This window comes from Lolium rigidum, chromosome 1 (assembly GCF_022539505.1).
Source record: "Lolium rigidum isolate FL_2022 chromosome 1, APGP_CSIRO_Lrig_0.1, whole genome shotgun sequence".
In the NCBI taxonomy this organism is placed as follows: Eukaryota; Viridiplantae; Streptophyta; class Magnoliopsida; order Poales; family Poaceae; genus Lolium; species Lolium rigidum.
Genome location: NC_061508.1, coordinates 352,405,836 through 352,422,408, shown reverse-complemented (window position 1 = coordinate 352,422,408; position 16,573 = coordinate 352,405,836). Strand labels below are relative to the sequence as shown.

Genomic DNA, 16,573 nt, shown 5'->3' with positions numbered 1-16,573 from the left:
CAGGATCGAGCACCATTCCTCGCTGCGCGCGATTTCGAAATTCAAACCGCTTCAGCTGATTGCGCGGCGATCGTGATCTTCTTCCTTCTTCGCGCTGCACAAAACGGCAAGCTCCGAAATCAGAGGAGATTTCGGAACAACTTCTTGACGCATGCAGGGTAGACGACGACTGCGGCGAGAAAAACGCAGAGGAAGGTCGTGCACTCGTGCGCTCTGCTCCGGGCCACCCTCTGCACGTCGCCGTTCAAGGCGCCCGCCGCAGCCGCTCTCCTTAAATACTCGACCCCTCCTCCACCCCGCCCACAATCACCATCAGTCCACCACCACCACCCTGCCAAACCCCGCAAAGCCTCAACCGCCGTCGTCCCTCATCTCGTCCGCAACCATGTCATCGCCGTCGCCCGAGAGGAGGCGCTCCACGCGGCCCCGGCCCAAACTGTCCTACGCTGACGCGGACTCCGACGACGAGCCCGAGCGCGGCGGAAAACGCCGGCGCAATGCGGGGGTGAAGCCCGGTGCCCGTAAGGGCGGCAAGGCCAAGGGCGAGCCGAAACGGAGGCGGCGCTTGGCCGAGGCGCCGGCTATGATGGAGGAGGAGGGTGGCGCGATCGACGACGACATGTGCGCGTCGGAGCCGGACGCGGAGGAGATGCGGAGGCAGGAGGAGGAGGAGGAGGAGGCCGCCGCGCTCGAGGCGGAGGAGCAGGCCAAGGCGGGGACGCTTCGCGCCAGGAGGAAGAGGAAGGTGGCGACGAGGCGGAGGACCGGGCTGAGGAGGGAGGGCGCCTCCGAGTCCGACGACCACTTCGTCGGCGACCCGATGCCAGATGACGAGGCGCGGCGGCGGTGGCCGGAGAGGTACAAACCCAAGGTAATACCTACGTACGGAGTCCACTCCATCCATCCATCTCAGCGCGCGCGCCTCTCTGCATGCAGATAGTAGATCGTAGCCATGCATGTTCTTGCATGGTCAGGACTAATCACGATGACTGAAGCAAAATTCCATCTTCTACCTTTAATTTGTTTGCAGGATTCTGACGGTCCAAAAGTTAAGACTAAGAAGAAGCGGTATGCGCGCACCTGTTTGTTCTTGTACTGTAATTCGGGCGCCTCAATTTGAGGCGCTTTTATCTAACACGTACGTTAACTGAAATCCTTCTACTTGTTGTCTCTGCAGGTCTAATGCAGCGGCGGAGGAGGAAAAGGAAAAGCATGCTCGGTGCCACTACAGATCTGCTATCGTGGAAGGCGCCACTTTTGATCTTGGGGATGATGTCTACGTCCGGGTAAACAAACGTCATCACTTTCAGGATCGATTGTCATTATGTATTTTTTCCTGTTGCTAGAGAATTCGATCGTAAATGCATGGTTCTAGTGTACCCAGACATATGACTAGCTAGTGCAGCTTGTTATGCTAGTTCCTCAAGTCTTTTTTGTTTCTGGCATTGTTTGTGCATGCATGCATGTAAACCAGAATGCTCATAGCTTATACTAATTCTGTGATGTACTGTACCATGCTAAATTCAGTGTACAGCTGTGCTAAATTGTGTTCATTCATGAGAATGAAGATATCTGTGTAAATCAAGTTCTGAATGTCCTGATCCATCAAGAGCCTAGGTGTTTTTTCCAAACGACCCTCCAGGGGGATCGAATTTTCATTACCATGGAGATAACGAAAATACAACACAGTTATACCACGAAAGAAAAGCAAAAGAAAGGGGGGGATCGCCGCCTAATGCTAACGTTCAGGATCAAGAGCCTAGGTGTACACTACATATTTCTCTGCTGGGTTCCTTTTCGTACATGCATTCTAGTTTACTCCACTAGATATTGTTCATTCATTAGAAGTTTGCTCTGTGCTCCTCTGCTCTTTATTTATAATAAGGTCCAGCTTTTAGATGAGCTCCGTGTGCACCTCTCTGCATGCAAACTCATTTTCTATCTTCAGTTCAAATGTTAGAGTTTACTATGTGCTGTGTTATTTAATTTAACATTTTAAGAAATGCTGTGGATATTTTGCGCCGTTTTCGTTTCTTTTGCACAGACCATTGAGGGTCCAAATATTCTAGTTAACCCTCGTGCATTTTATCTTGTTGCTTAGCTCTATTAACCAACTGTGGTAATGATGATATTGCTGTTTTGAGTGGCTGCAGGCTCCTCCTGGCGAGGATGATTACATTGGAAGGATTACCGAATTTTTCCAAGAAATTGAACATAAATCATATTTCTGTTGCCGTTGGTTTTACCGTGTGGCTGATACCGTATGTGTCAACCATTCTGTGTTCTTTTTTTTTTCTAAATAAGTACACTTCAGCATGTGCCTAAGACCAATTTGCAGGTTATCACACCCAAGTTGTTGGAGGTTCCTGATCATGAACACGATCATAAGCGTGTTTTCCTTTCAGAGGAAAAGGATGATAACCTGATTGAGTCAATTATCTCAAAAGTAAAAATTACTTATGTTGCCCCAAACGTAAGTGATGCACTCATTCTTTCAAATTAATACATACTACCTCTCATGTTTCTGCTGATTTTTACACGTTGCTGTATGGTGAAACAATTACAGTTAACACAACAAGAAAAAGCTGAGCTTATATCAAATTCAGACTTGTATTATGACATGGCGTATTCCGTGGCATATTCCACATTTGCCAATGTGCCACCAGGTAATCATATGTAGTTCTTTTTTATTTTATGTTGCCATCATCATACTTTTCTTTTTGTTGCATGTATGCAACTTATATAATATAAAATAAAAATGACATATACTCGTATGGTCTATTCATAATTTTTTTATTGAAACGGTACAATACATTAATGGTTCTGATACATCCGAAAGTATAATTGGAAAAATAAAAGTTCATAAATATTGTGTACCATGATATTTTCTTGACGTTTGCTGATTACTTTTTCTTTTGTAGAAAATGGTGGACCAACAGGCAGCGAAACAACATCAGATATTTCTTGTGACAATGTTAACTCTTCTATGGAAAAAGCAATTGCTGACCTTCCAGTACCACCTGATGCACAAATGGAAACAGCGACACTGCTGGATCTATACTCTGGCTGTGGTGCCATGTCAACCGGGCTTTGCCAGGGTGCTCCATTGTCTGGCTTAAAATTGACTACAGTAAGTTTCCTCCTTAGCAGGTATTAGGACTCCCATTGGCTTGAAATTACTGTAATCGACAATCTTACTATTCTTGTCTTGTGCAGAAATGGGCTGTAGACATGAACGAATATGCTTGCGACAGTCTAAAGCACAACCACCCACGCACACATGTAATAACTGCAATTGGCTCTAAATTACATTCCTTGTTTTATCACCACACATAATAACTTGTATGATTTAACCTCTAATTTGTAGGTACGAACTGAGAAGGCCGAGAATTTTCTTAAACTCCTTCAGGAGTGGGATAAACTTTGTAAGGAATATGACGTCCATAATAGCACTTGTCTACCACGGATTTCGAATGATGATGAAGATGACGAAAATGGAGTAAATGAACCTCTTTTGGAGGGTACTTTTGAGGTTGAGAAGCTTGTTGACATATGCTATGGTGATCCAAACAAAATTGAAACAGATGGCTTGTGGTTTAAGGTACTGCAAGCTCGACCGTTTAGAGCTCCTATTTTTATAATTCGGATTTCAGGCTTACTTTTATTATTTCTCATGTATGTTTAGTGATGTACTTTACTTGTTAATTTACAACATTTGTAAGCATAGTTTGGTTGAAGATATATATTATTTATATAGGTACGGTGGAAAACATATGATTCCAGCCATGATACCTGGGAGCCCCTTGATGGCCTTAGGTCGGTATCTGCTTCATTACAATCCTCTTTATTTTGTTTTGTCAATAGTATCTTACCCTACTTAACATTTCAGAGATTCTCCGGAATGTATTAAAGATTTTGTGGAGAGTGGATATAGGGAATCCATTTTACCCTTGCCTGTAAGTATATCCCTTTTTGTTCCTTTTGGGATCTTGTTCTTGTGCCACCTATTAATGTATTCCTTATTCCAAAGGGTCATGTTGATGTTATCTGTGGAGGTCCTCCGTGTCAAGGAATTAGCGGACTTAATAGACACAGGAAGCATAAAGATCCGCTGTCGGATGAAAAAAACAAACAGATCCTTGTGTTTATGCACATTGTCAACTAGACCCAAATACGTTCTTATGGAGAACGTCGTAGACATTCTAAAATTTGCTGATGGGTTCCTTGGGCGTTATGCATTAAGTCTCCTCGTCGCCATGCGCTACCAAGCTAGACTTGGGATTATGGTTGCAGGATGTTACGGGTTACCACAATTTAGGATGCGAGCCTTTCTGTGGGGAGCTGTTCCATCAGTGGTATCTCTCTTTTCTATGCTCAATTTTACATGTAAGACTATTTCTAAGAAGATCTATCTGGTAATGTAGGTACTCCCAAAGTTTCCGCTTCCGACACATGTTGCTACTAAGCGAGGACAACACGTGCCAACTAAATTCTCGGTACAAGAATACATTACTAACACCATGCTATTATTATTATTGTTATTGTTATTATTATTATTATTATTATTATTATGTCTTGCTAAATTAATGTTCTCTTTTCAGCAATGTCTTGTTGCATGTGATGAAACGGAATCTAAGCTTTTGGACAAAGCTCTTTTTCTTAAAGACGCGATTGATGATTTACCGGAGGTAGGCACTAACTAGTTTCCTTGCATGTTGGGTCATTTTTAAACTGCTGCCTGACAGTTTGTGAACTTCTATCTCACTATAAGTTATATTGTTTTTCTGCAGGTTGAAAACCATCAACCTAAAGATGTGATGGCATATAAAGGTAGACCCAACACGGATTTACAGCGCTATATCCGTCTCAACCGCAAAGGTAAACCCACATATTGTAACCTGTTGAGTGTGACTACTTAATATGAACAAGTAGTTCTATGTTGATGTAATGAGTATTCTATTCATTTCTTGTACCATTCATAGCATATGCAGAGTCATGTTTTTCTTGTATTTTCAGTCATGTTAGTGGTTCAATGATGTCACCTTGCCATAGTTTTCAATTTTTTTTTTGTGTTTGCAAGTGAATTCTTGATTAAGTCTCTATTGTGAGTTAATCTATGACATTGTGGGTTACCTTTCTCTGTTATTCATTTTAAGAAATGGGGGACAACTCGCTTGGAGATTCCACTCCAAAGGAAGGACAACTATTTGATCATCAGCCGCTCGAACTGAATAAGGATGATTACCAAAGAGTGCAGCACATTCCCCAAAAAAAGGCAAGTTAAGGCTGAACACGTCATTCTTTTTATCTACCATATAACCTGTAATTTCTAAGCAATTATTGTATTCCAGGGGGCAAACTTCCGCGACTTGAAAGGTGTCCGGGTAGGAAAAAATAAAAGCGTTGAGTTTGATCCGAATATTCCTCGTCAATATCTTTCATCGGGGAAGCCTTTGGTAAACCTGATGTGGTTTAACCAGTTGTAACAATGTGTATATTTCCCATGTTTTAATCACCCTTGCTTCTCCTGTAGGTCCCTGATTATGCTATGACGTTCGTCAAGGGGAGGTCACTGAAGTAAACATACTGACTGAATGTGTTGTATTCTTAGTAGAACTCCTATCAGTAATCCTTGCTGTCTTGCTTTGTAGACCATTTGGACGCCTGTGGTGGGATGAAACCGTGTCTACTGTTGTGACCAGAGCCGAGCCTCACAACCAAGTAAGATCTTGATAAAACTTCTGGTGCTTGTATGATTCTTTGACCTGCCAATATATTCTGTTTGATAGCGACTTTCGCATGCAGGCCATTTTGCATCCCAATCAGAACAGAGTTCTGACCGTTAGAGAAAACGCAAGGCTGCAGGGCTTCCCGGATTACTATAGGCTGTTTGGCCCCATAAAACAAAAGTGAGTTGATCGGATACAATATAATAGCCCATAAACAGCTTGGCTTGTTCAAGAACAGTGAACCTTCTTTGTTGTGAAGCTGATTTTTTGTTGCACATGTTTTTTTTACATAGATATATCCAAGTTGGAAACGCCGTCTCTGTTCCTGTAGCCCGAGCCCTGGGATATTCACTGGGACAGGCATACCAGAATGGTGAATTCAGTGGAGAGCAGCGCCCCTTGTTCAAACTGCCTGGGAACTTCGTCCCTGCGGCCCTAGCAACAGCTACAAGATTGCCTCAAGGAACTCCCGCAGGCGAAGTAGTGGAGGAAGAATAATTCTTTTTACCGACTGTTCATTTTCACCAATATGCTTGTTGCCGAAACATTGTCATTTATTCTGGAACACTGAGTTGTCCAGATCACGGAAAGGCTGAAACTTGTAGCCAAGTTTATTTATTTTACCATTGCTACTATTCATTCAAATTTTAGTATTGAAACGGAATCGGTGGTCTTGTTTATTCTGATTACCGTACACCAGTGTTTATTTATGTTTTTGGTGCATTGCTAGCTGCTGCTACATCCCTTGTCTTCATGAGCTTTTATGACTGTGTGAATCTGAATCTTTTGCTTTTAGAAGGTGTGTGCCTTCAATTCTCTGAATTCTCTGGTTGCTCTTGAATTGTGTACTACTGCCTCCTCACGCATGCCGAGGACATCGGAAGGACCTTCCCCAAGGTCTGCTCGACGGTGAACCTCTACTCCTTCCGCGTCAAGCACAAGGCGCTTGGCATTCACCTCCGCAACTTCCAGCGGGTGGAGATCGCCGCCAGGCGCATGCCTCCGCTCAAGCCCAAGGTGCCCAAGATCAAGGGACAGGGGAGCAAGAACTGGAGGAGGAGCCAGATGGAGTAGGCGGAGTCCAGGACGTGTGCTGCTGCAAAGCAGCTTTTTATTTTGTTGTTGTTAATATGTTGGTGTTGTCAAGAACCTAAGAACCTTATTTTGGCTGCTGTATGCAGCTTATTATCTACCTATTATCTATCCCTATTGTACTATACTTGATTGTTGGGTGCCCTTGATTGCTTATATGTTTTAGAGTGGACTGCATTCAAACTAAAAGAGTGAACCTACACACTAAAACCTAGACTAGATACAAACGAAAGTAGATGAATTAAAGAAAAAAACCAAAACATCTTATATATACATGCACGGAGGGAGTACATATAAACCAAGTTTGGTGATGTTATTAATATGGACCAGAGGAAGTACTAGATTTGCTGCCATATTTAGCAAAAAACGAGCCAAAAGGAACAAAATAATTGAAGAAAGACATAAATGGAAGCTTCTCACTAGAATTGATAATAGTTTGGTGAAAAAAGACACAGAGAAAAAGGGGGAAAAGGTGCTCTTAAAAGGGATATGCCAATTTGGGCCGAGAGAGACAGAACCCAGCTCCTGCTCACGTACAATCAAACGCGGTCTCGTCCTGTCCCACGCGGTCCCTTTCTATCAGGCCCACGCAACGCGGCCCTACACGACGCGGCCCCACACGTCAGCACGAAACGATCAACTAAACGGAAATCCTACCGTCCGACCTGCTTCTGCGGGTTTCAGACAAGGGCCTGGGGAAAACTGAGAAAAAACTAAGAGCATCTCCACTCGTCTCCCCACAGAGCCCCCCACGGCCACTTTTTTTCATCCGGACGGCGAAAAACGGCCCAGTCAGGCCCCCGGTTCCTCGTTTTGGTCCGGATTTGAGCCTATTTTCGTCCGGACTCCCCATGCCATCCTCGGTTTCCCGGGGGTCTCCCGGGGACTCCGGATGAAGCTAAACCAACCGTCCACGCCCACGTGTCTCCTCTTTCGTCCGGATTCCCCGAGCCATCGTCTTTTTCCCCGAGAAACGCCGCTTGGGGAGCACACGGCTGGGAAACTACTCCTCCCCACGCCAAATCTTCCTCCAATCCGGACGAAAATTTCGCCGGATTTGGGCGTGGGGAGCGCCAACGAGTGGGGATGCTCTAAGTAGCTAGGGAAAACAGAGTACAACTAAGAAACCGAGGGCACGAAAATAGAAAGCCCATATAAATTTCGTGTGTGCTTTTGCTAGGTTAAGTTGATTTTGGGTCAAAATTCAGGGCATGCCGATGTTTTTCGTCCAAAAGTTATCGTAGTGAGCGAGGTGTTTAGCGCCAAAATGGAGAAATTTGAATTGGTGAGTGGTGTCACGGAGTGGTGGCGAGGTGTGGGGCTTCTAGCGACAAGCACAAAGACGAGCTGGTTAGCATGCACACAAAATGCACACAAGAGAAGGACCACTGATAGGTGGACCTTCGATTTTAACGGCCTTGTCAAACAATGCAATCAATGAGTGCCACATCAACACTTATAGTTGGACGCACCGGCTTGAATCGTTGTCAAACCGTGTCTACCAGCGAATCCGTGCTTTTTGAAATGGCGTTTTTTCCTTGGAAACAAATACTGGCTAAAACCTATTGCACCATCATCGCTGATAAGTGGGCCCTATGTCCACTTCAACCTCTCGTGCAAATGGTGCGAACGATTGGGGGGGGGGGCGTCGTCACTTACGACGGATCCCAACAATGGGGATCAGTTTTTTTTAGAACATAGTACAACGCATACGCTCACAAACACGCACGTACAAACACCTCTATGAACGCACACACGCACACCCTACCCCTATGAGCACCTGCGAGGAACTGAGCCGGCATATCTTGAGGTTGACGAAGTCACCACTGGCGTCTCGTTGTTGACGGGCACGTCACCAACCACTGAAAGCATAGCGCCGGTTAAATTCTGAAATAAATTCAGATAAATGCAACACCCATGCCAAGTCTAGGACTTGAACCTAGGTGAGCTGGTTCTACCACAAGGAACCTAACCACCAGAGCCAAGCTTTATTTGCAATGGGATCATTTTTTATGCTTTCTGAAATGGTGTTATCCTGGACCGTTTGTTTCTGCATGGAAAAGAAACCCGAATATAGTGGAATTCATAGCCACGGATGGCAACAGATCGTTATTGTGATTTCGCTAGTTACTGTGATTTTGCTAGTTATTGCGATTTTTTTGGCAACTAATACAATTCCTTCTTTTAACTCAACACGGATGGCAACAAATCGTTGACGGTCGACACAATAGTAAATGAAGAATCGGTCTACGCCCAATCAATCCATCGTCCAGGATCGAGCACCATTCCTCGCTGCGCGCGATTTCGAAATTCAAACCGCTTCAGCTGATTGCGCGGCGATCGTGATCTTCTTCCTTCTTCGCGCTGCACAAAACGGCAAGCTCCGAAATCAGAGGAGATTTCGGGAACAGCCAAGGTGCAATGCGGCGAGAAAAATGCAGAGGAGGTCGTGCGCTCTGCCACCCTCTGCACGTCGCCGTTCAAAGCGCCCGCCGCAGCCGCTCTCCTTAAATACTCCACCCCGCCCACCATCACCATCACCACCACTACCCTGCCAAACCCCGCAAGGCCTCAACCACGGTCGCTCCTCATCTCGTCCGCAACCATGTCATCGCCGTCGCCCGAGAGGAGGCGCTCCACGCGGCCCCGGCCCAAACTGTCCTACGCTGACGCGGACTCCGACGACGAGCCCGAGCGCGGCGGAAAACGCCGGCGCAATGCGGGGGTGAAGCCCGGTGCCCGTAAGGGCGGCAAGGCCAAGGGCGAGCCGAAACGGAGGCGGCGCTTGGCCGAGGCGCCGGCTATGATGGAGGAGGAGGGTGGCGCGATCGACGACGACATGTGCGCGTCGGAGCCGGACGCGGAGGAGATGCGGAGGCAGGAGGAGGAGGAGGTGGAGGCCGCCTTGCTCGAGGCGGAGGAGCAGGCCAAGGCGGGGACTCTTCGCGCCAGGAGGAAGAGGAAGGTGGCGACGAGGCGGAGGACCGGGCTGAGGAGGGAGGGCGCCTCCGAGTCCGACGACCACTTCGTCGGCGACCCGATGCCAGATGACGAGGCGCGGCGGCGGTGGCCGGAGAAGTACAAACCCAAGGTAATACCTACATCCATCGATCCCAGCGCGCGCGCCCCTCTGCTTGCAGATATATAGATCGTAGGCATGCATGTTCTTGCATGGTCAGGGTATTATCATCATGATGACTGAAGAAAATCCCATCTTCTACCTTTAATTTGTTTGCAGGATTCTGACGGTCCGAAAGCTAGCACTAAGAAGAAGCGGTACGCGAGCACCTGTTTATTGTGCTGTAACTGAGCGACTCAATTCGAAGTGCTTTTAACACGTACGTTAACTGAAATCATTGTACGTACCTGTTGTCTCTGCAGGTCTAATGCAGTGGCGGAGGAGGAAAAGGAAAAGCGTGCTCGGTGCCACTACAGATCTGCCATCGTGGAAGGCGCCACTTTTGATCTTGGGGATGATGTCTACGTCCGGGTAAACAACCGTCATCACTTTCAGGATCGATTGTCATTATGTATTTTTTCTGTTGCTAGAGAATTCGATCGTAAATGCATGGTTCTAGTGTACCCAGACATATGACTAGCTAGTGCAGCTTGTTATGCTAGTTCCTCAAGTCCTTTTTGTTTCTGGCATTGTTTGTGCATGCATGCATGTAAACCAGCAGGCTCATAGCTTATACTAATTCTGTGATGTACTGTACCATGCTAAATTCAGTGTACAGCTGTGCTAAATTGTGTTCCTTCATGAGAATGAAGATATCTGTGTAAATCAAGTTCTGAATTGAATGTCCTGATCCATCAAGAGCCTAGGTGTACACTACATATTTCTCTGCTGGGTTCCTTTTCGTACAGGCATTCTAGTTTACACCACTAGATATTGTTCATTCATTAGAAGCTTGCTCTGTGCTCCTCTGCTCTTTATTTATAATAAGGTCCAGCTTTTATATGAGCTCCGTGTGCACCTCTCTGCATGCAAACTCATTTTCTATCTTCAGTTCAAATGTTAGAGTTTACTATGTGCTGTGTTATTTAATTTAACATTTTAAGAAATGCTGTGGATATTTTGCGCTGTTTTCGTTTCTTTTGCACAGACCATTGAGGGTCCAAATATTCTAGTTAACCCTCGTGCATTTTATCTTGTTGCTTAGCTCTATTTTAACCAATTGTGGTAATGATGATATTGCTGTTTTGAGTGGCTGCAGGCTCCTCCTGGCGAGGATGATTATATTGGAAGGATTACCGAATTTTTCCAAGGAATTGAACATAAATCATATTTCTGTTGCCGTTGGTTTTACCGTGTGGCTGATACGGTATGTGTCAACCACTCTGTGTTCTTTTTTTTCTAAATAAGTACACTTCGATATGTGCCTAAGACCAATTTGCAGGTTATCACACCCAAGTTGTTGGAGGTTCCTGATCATGAACACGATCATAAGCGTGTTTTCCTTTCAGAGGAAAAGGATGATAACCTGATTGAGTCAATTATCTCGAAAGTAAAAATTACTTATGTTGCCCCAAACGTAAGTGATGCACTCATTCTTTCAAATTAATGAATGTGTACGTACTACCTCTCATGTTTCTGCTGATTTTTACACGTTGCTGTATGGTGAAACAATTACAGTTAACACAACAAGAAAAGGCTGAGCTTATATCAAATTCAGACTTGTATTATGACATGGCGTATTCCGTGGCATATTCCACATTTGCCAATGTGCCACCAGGTAATCATATGTAGTTCTTATTTATTTTATGTTGCCATCATCATACTTTTCTTTTTGTTGCATTATGCAACTTATATAATATAAAATAAAAATGCCATATACTCGTATGGTCTATTCATAATTTTTTTATTGAAACGGTACAATACATTAATGGTTCTGATACATCCGAAAGTATAATTGGAAAACTAAAAGTTCATAAATATTGTGTACCATGATATTTTCTTGATGTTTGCTGATTACTTTTTCTTTTGTAGAAAATGGTGGACCAACAGGCAGCGAAACAACATCAGATATTTCTTGTGACAATGTTGACTCTTCTATGGAAAAAGCAATTGCTGACCTTCCAGTACCACCTGATGCACAAATGGAAACAGCGACACTGCTGGATCTATACTCTGGCTGTGGTGCCATGTCAACCGGGCTTTGCCAGGGTGCTCCATTGTCTGGCTTAAAATTGACTACAGTAAGTTTCCTCCTTAGCAGGTATTAGGACTCACATTGGCTTGAAATTACTGTAATCGACAATCTTACTATTCTTGTCTTGTGCAGAAATGGGCTGTAGACATGAACGAATATGCTTGCGACAGTCTAAAGCACAACCACCCACGCACACATGTAATAACTGCAATTGGCTCTAAATTACATTCCTTGTTTCATCACCACACATAATAACTTGTATGATTTAACCTCTAATTTGTAGGTACGAACTGAGAAGGCCGAGAATTTTCTTAAACTCCTTCAGGAGTGGGATAAACTTTGTAAGGAATATGACGTCCATAATAGCACTTGTCTACCACGGATTTTGAATGATGATGAAGATGACGAAAATGGAGTAAATGAACCTCTTTTGGAGGGTACTTTTGAGGTTGAGAAGCTTGTTGATATATGCTATGGTGATCCAAACAAAATTGAAACAGATGGCTTGTGGTTTAAGGTACTGCAAGCTCGACCGTTTAGAGCTCCTATTTTTATAATTCGGATTTCAGGCTTACTTTTATTATTTCTCATGTATGTTTAGTGATGTACTTTACTTGTTAATTTAGAACATTTGTAAGCAAAGTTTGGTTGAAGATATATATTATTTATATAGGTACGGTGGAAAACATATGATTCCAGCCATGATACCTGGGAGCCCCTTGATGGCCTTAGGTCGGTATCTGCTTCATTACAATCCTCTTTATTTTGTTTTGTCAATAGTATCTTACCCTACTTAACATTTCAGAGATTCTCCGGAATGTATTAAAGATTTTGTGGAGAGTGGATATAGGGAATCCATTTTACCCTTGCCTGTAAGTATATCCCTTTTTGTTCCTTTTGGGATCTTGTTCTTGTGCCACCTATTAATGTATTCCTTATTCCAAAGGGTCATGTTGATGTTATCTGTGGAGGTCCTCCGTGTCAAGGAATTAGCGGACTTAATAGACACAGGAAGCATAAAGATCCGCTGGCGGATGAAAAAAACAAACAGATCCTTGTGTTTATGCAGATTGTCAACCACCTGAGGCCCAAATACGTTCTTATGGAGAACGTCGTAGACATTCTAAAATTTGCTGATGGGTTCCTTGGGCGTTATGCATTAAGTCTCCTCGTCGCCATGCGCTACCAAGCTAGACTTGGGATTATGGTTGCAGGATGTTACGGGTTACCACAATTTAGGATGCGAGCCTTTCTGTGGGGAGCTGTTCCATCAGTGGTATCTCTCTTTTCTATGCTCAATTTTACATGTAAGACTATTGCTAAGAAGATCTATCTGGTAATGTAGGTACTCCCAAAGTTTCCGCTTCCGACACATGTTGCTACTAAGCGAGGACAACACGTGCCAACTAAATTCTCGGTACGAGAATACATTACTCACACCATGCTATTATTATTGTTATTATTATTATTATTATTATTATTATTATTATTATTATTATTATTATTATTATGTCTTGCTAAATTAATGTTCTGTTTTCAGCAATGTCTAGTTGCATGTGATGAAACGGAATCTAAGCTTTTGGACAAAGCTCTTTTTCTTAAAGACGCGATAGATGATTTACCGGAGGTAGGCACTAACTAGTTTCCTTGCATGTTGGGTCATTTTTAAACTGCTGCCTGACAGTTTGTGAACTTCTATCTCACTATAAGTTATATTGTTTTTCTGCAGGTTGAAAACCATCAACCTAAAGATGTGATGGCATATAAAGGTAGACCCAACACGGATTTACAGCGCTATATCCGTCTCAACCGCAAAGGTAAACCCACATATTGTAACCTGTTGAGTGTGACTACTTAATATGAACAAGTAGTTCTATGTTGATGTAATGAGTATTCTATTCATTTCTTGTACCATTCATAGCATATGCAGAGTCATGTTTTTCTTGTATTTTCAGTCATGTTAGTGGTTCAATGATGTCACCTTGCCATAGTTTTCATTTTTTTTTGTGTTTGCAAGTGAATTCTTGATTAAGTCTCTATTGTGAGTTAATCTATGACATTGTGGGTTACCTTTCTCTGTTATTCATTTTAAGACATGGGGGACAACTCGCTTGGAGATTCCACTCCAAAGGAAGGACAACTATTTGATCATCAGCCGCTCGAACTGAATAAGGATGATTACCAAAGAGTGCAGCACATTCCCCAAAAAAAGGCAAGTTAAGGCTGAACACGTCATTCTTTTTATCTACCATATAACCTGTAATTTCTAAGCAATTATTGTATTCCAGGGGGCAAACTTCCGCGACTTGAAAGGTGTCCGGGTAGGAAAAAATAAAAGCGTTGAGTTTGATCCGAATATTCCTCGTCAATATCTTTCGTCGGGGAAGCCTTTGGTAAACCTGATGTGGTTTAACCAGTTGTAACAATGTGTATATTTCCCATGTTTTAATCACCCTTGCTTCTCCTGTAGGTCCCTGATTATGCTATGACGTTCGTCAAGGGGAGGTCACTGAAGTAAACATACTGACTGAATGTGTTGTATTCTTAGTAGAACTCCTATCAGTAATCCTCGCTGTCTTGCTGTGTAGACCATTTGGACGCCTGTGGTGGGATGAAACCGTGTCTACTGTTGTGACCAGAGCCGAGCCTCACAACCAAGTAAGATCTTGATAAAACTTCTGGTGCTTGTATGATTCTTTGACCTGCCAATATATATATTCTGTTTGACGGCGACTTTCGCATGCAGGCCATTTTGCATCCCAATCAGAACAGAGTTCTGACCGTTAGAGAAAACGCAAGGCTGCAGGGCTTCCCGGATTACTATAGGCTGTTTGGCCCCATAAAACAAAAGTGAGTTGATCGGATACAATATAATAGCCCATAAACAGCTTGGCTTGTTCAAGGACAGTGGACCTTCTTTGTTGTGAAGCTGATTTTTTTGTTGCACATGTTTTTTTACATAGATATATCCAAGTTGGAAACGCCGTCGCTGTTCCTGTAGCCCGAGCCCTGGGATATTCACTGGGACAGGCATACCAGCAGGGTGAATTCAGTGGAGAGCAGCGCCCCTTGTTCAAACTGCCTGGGAACTTCGTCCCTGCGGCCCTAGCAACAGCTACAAGATTGCCTCAAGGATCTCCTGCAGGCGAAGTAGTGGAGGAAGAATAATTATTTTTACCGACTGTTGATTTTCACCAATATCCTTGTTGCCGAAACATTGTCATTTATTCTGGAACACTGAGTTGTCCAGATCACGGAAAGGCTGAAACTTGTAGCCAAGTTTATTTATTTTACCATTGCTACTATTCATTCAAATTTTAGTATTGAAACGGAATCGGTGGTCTTGTTTATTCTGATTACCGTACACCAGTGTTTATTTATGTTTTTGGTGCATTGCTAGCTGCTGCTACATCCCTTGTCTTCATGAGCTTTTATGACTGTGTGAATCTGAATCTTTTGCTTTTGGAAGGTGTGTGCCTTCAATTCTCTGAATTTGCTTGAATTATCTGTTAGTCTGAATTCTCTGGTTGCTCTTGAATTGTGTACTACTGCTACTGAATATTCAATCTGTGAACTCTTTAGTGTGGATATTGATATTTGTATAAAAATGACAGTCTCTATTACACTGACCATGTTGTCTGACAGGGTTGATGAGAAGCTGCAGGAGGTACGCTAGTCATAGACTTCCCGAGCAGATTCCTGACGCGGAAGCCTGTTCAGACAATGCGTTGGGCGTCGGAGGCCAAGAGTCGGCCAGGCACGTCGACGTGGGGCACCGTGCTCTGCCTGGGGAGGCTGTGGCTTTGACGGAGCATCAGGACTCTGCTCGGGAAGGCAATGCTCGCGATGATGCGGGAAGCTAAGCTTGCACCAAGAAGTAAGTCCAATTTCAGTTCAAAAAAAAGAAGTAAGTCCCATTTGAAATTATCCTCATTTCTCTCTTTATTATTCTTTCAGATTTCAGATTCTACTTTTTGCTCTCATCTCACTCTTTCCGATGGGCACAGCGCACACTCGTCGTCGGCGAGTACACAGACAGCGAAAACAGATTGCACTTGGCTTTGGGAGCCTTCCTTTTCTTCCGAATATTCGTTGGTACACTCTCGAGCCTGCTCATTTACATGTTCTGTTGTCCGATCAGCACTACACCCACATCATTCTTCTACAGTGCACCGACTATACACAATATTGCTTTGTAGGCACGCCCGCCCATTGAGTGAATAGATTGAAAGGAATGGATTCAAATACAAGTGGATTTTAACATCTTCCATAGTGTGAACCACGATCTGACGATAATATGTTGTCTTACTCGTACAACTTTTACGGCGCAGACAAACACTATCACCAACAAAAGTGGAACCAAAGCTGCAGTACGTACAAAATTCATCGACTAAAATTTGAAATAAATGCTTCTAGATTAACAGATTTTCTTTGATGCATTAACTGAGTACAATTTGTGTGAACTTAATCATATCACACAAGGGGTAATGGTCAGACTGGTAATGGTATATATTTCCTCGCATCACAAAAGGAACGACAATTTCCAAGTTTGTAAGAAAGTAAGAAAGCATTCAGAGGCACAAATAAGTTTACATACAT

General features: G+C 43.7%; 2 protein-coding genes across 2 annotated transcripts; both read left to right on the top strand.

Annotated features, from left to right (window-relative positions):
• The first annotated feature begins 385 nt into the window (after nt 1-385).
• On the top strand, nt 386-6,227 carry LOC124665234 (DNA (cytosine-5)-methyltransferase CMT1-like). Its single transcript, XM_047202658.1, has 20 exons — nt 386-871; nt 1,031-1,068; nt 1,178-1,286; nt 2,154-2,261; nt 2,339-2,473; nt 2,567-2,666; nt 2,922-3,130; nt 3,217-3,282; nt 3,368-3,601; nt 3,758-3,816; nt 3,890-3,956; nt 4,425-4,496; nt 4,602-4,688; nt 4,791-4,878; nt 5,157-5,251; nt 5,352-5,384; nt 5,534-5,577; nt 5,652-5,721; nt 5,806-5,909; nt 6,023-6,227. The coding sequence occupies exons 1-20, from the start codon at nt 386-388 to the stop codon at nt 6,225-6,227; spliced, it is 2,409 nt and encodes an 802-aa protein (XP_047058614.1).
• Nucleotides 6,228-9,426: 3,199 nt separating this feature from the next.
• On the top strand, nt 9,427-15,837 carry LOC124665224 (DNA (cytosine-5)-methyltransferase CMT1-like). Its single transcript, XM_047202647.1, has 22 exons — nt 9,427-9,912; nt 10,060-10,097; nt 10,203-10,311; nt 11,039-11,146; nt 11,222-11,356; nt 11,458-11,557; nt 11,812-12,020; nt 12,107-12,172; nt 12,258-12,491; nt 12,648-12,706; nt 12,780-12,846; nt 13,320-13,391; nt 13,515-13,601; nt 13,704-13,791; nt 14,068-14,162; nt 14,263-14,295; nt 14,445-14,488; nt 14,563-14,632; nt 14,721-14,824; nt 14,938-15,124; nt 15,444-15,516; nt 15,620-15,837. Exons 1-22 carry the CDS (start codon nt 9,427-9,429, stop codon nt 15,835-15,837), a joined length of 2,682 nt encoding a protein of 893 aa, XP_047058603.1.
• The last annotated feature ends 736 nt before the right edge of the window (nt 15,838-16,573 follow it).

Bases quoted from the DNA above. Each gene is read 5' to 3' on its own strand.
- LOC124665234 (XM_047202658.1), top strand. From the start codon at position 386: ATGTCATCGCCGTCGCCCGAGAGGAGGCGCTCCACGCGGCCCCGGCCC. The intron at 3,131-3,216 runs GTAAGTTTCCTC...TGTCTTGTGCAG, and splicing joins CTGGCTTAAAATTGACTACA to AAATGGGCTGTAGACATGAA. The intron at 5,252-5,351 runs GTGCAGCACATT...ATTGTATTCCAG, and splicing joins ATAAGGATGATTACCAAAGA to GGGGCAAACTTCCGCGACTT.
- LOC124665224 (XM_047202647.1), top strand. From the start codon at position 9,427: ATGTCATCGCCGTCGCCCGAGAGGAGGCGCTCCACGCGGCCCCGGCCC. The intron at 11,558-11,811 runs GTAATCATATGT...TTTCTTTTGTAG, and splicing joins ATTTGCCAATGTGCCACCAG to AAAATGGTGGACCAACAGGC. The intron at 12,847-13,319 runs GTAAGTATATCC...CTGGTAATGTAG, and splicing joins AATCCATTTTACCCTTGCCT to GTACTCCCAAAGTTTCCGCT.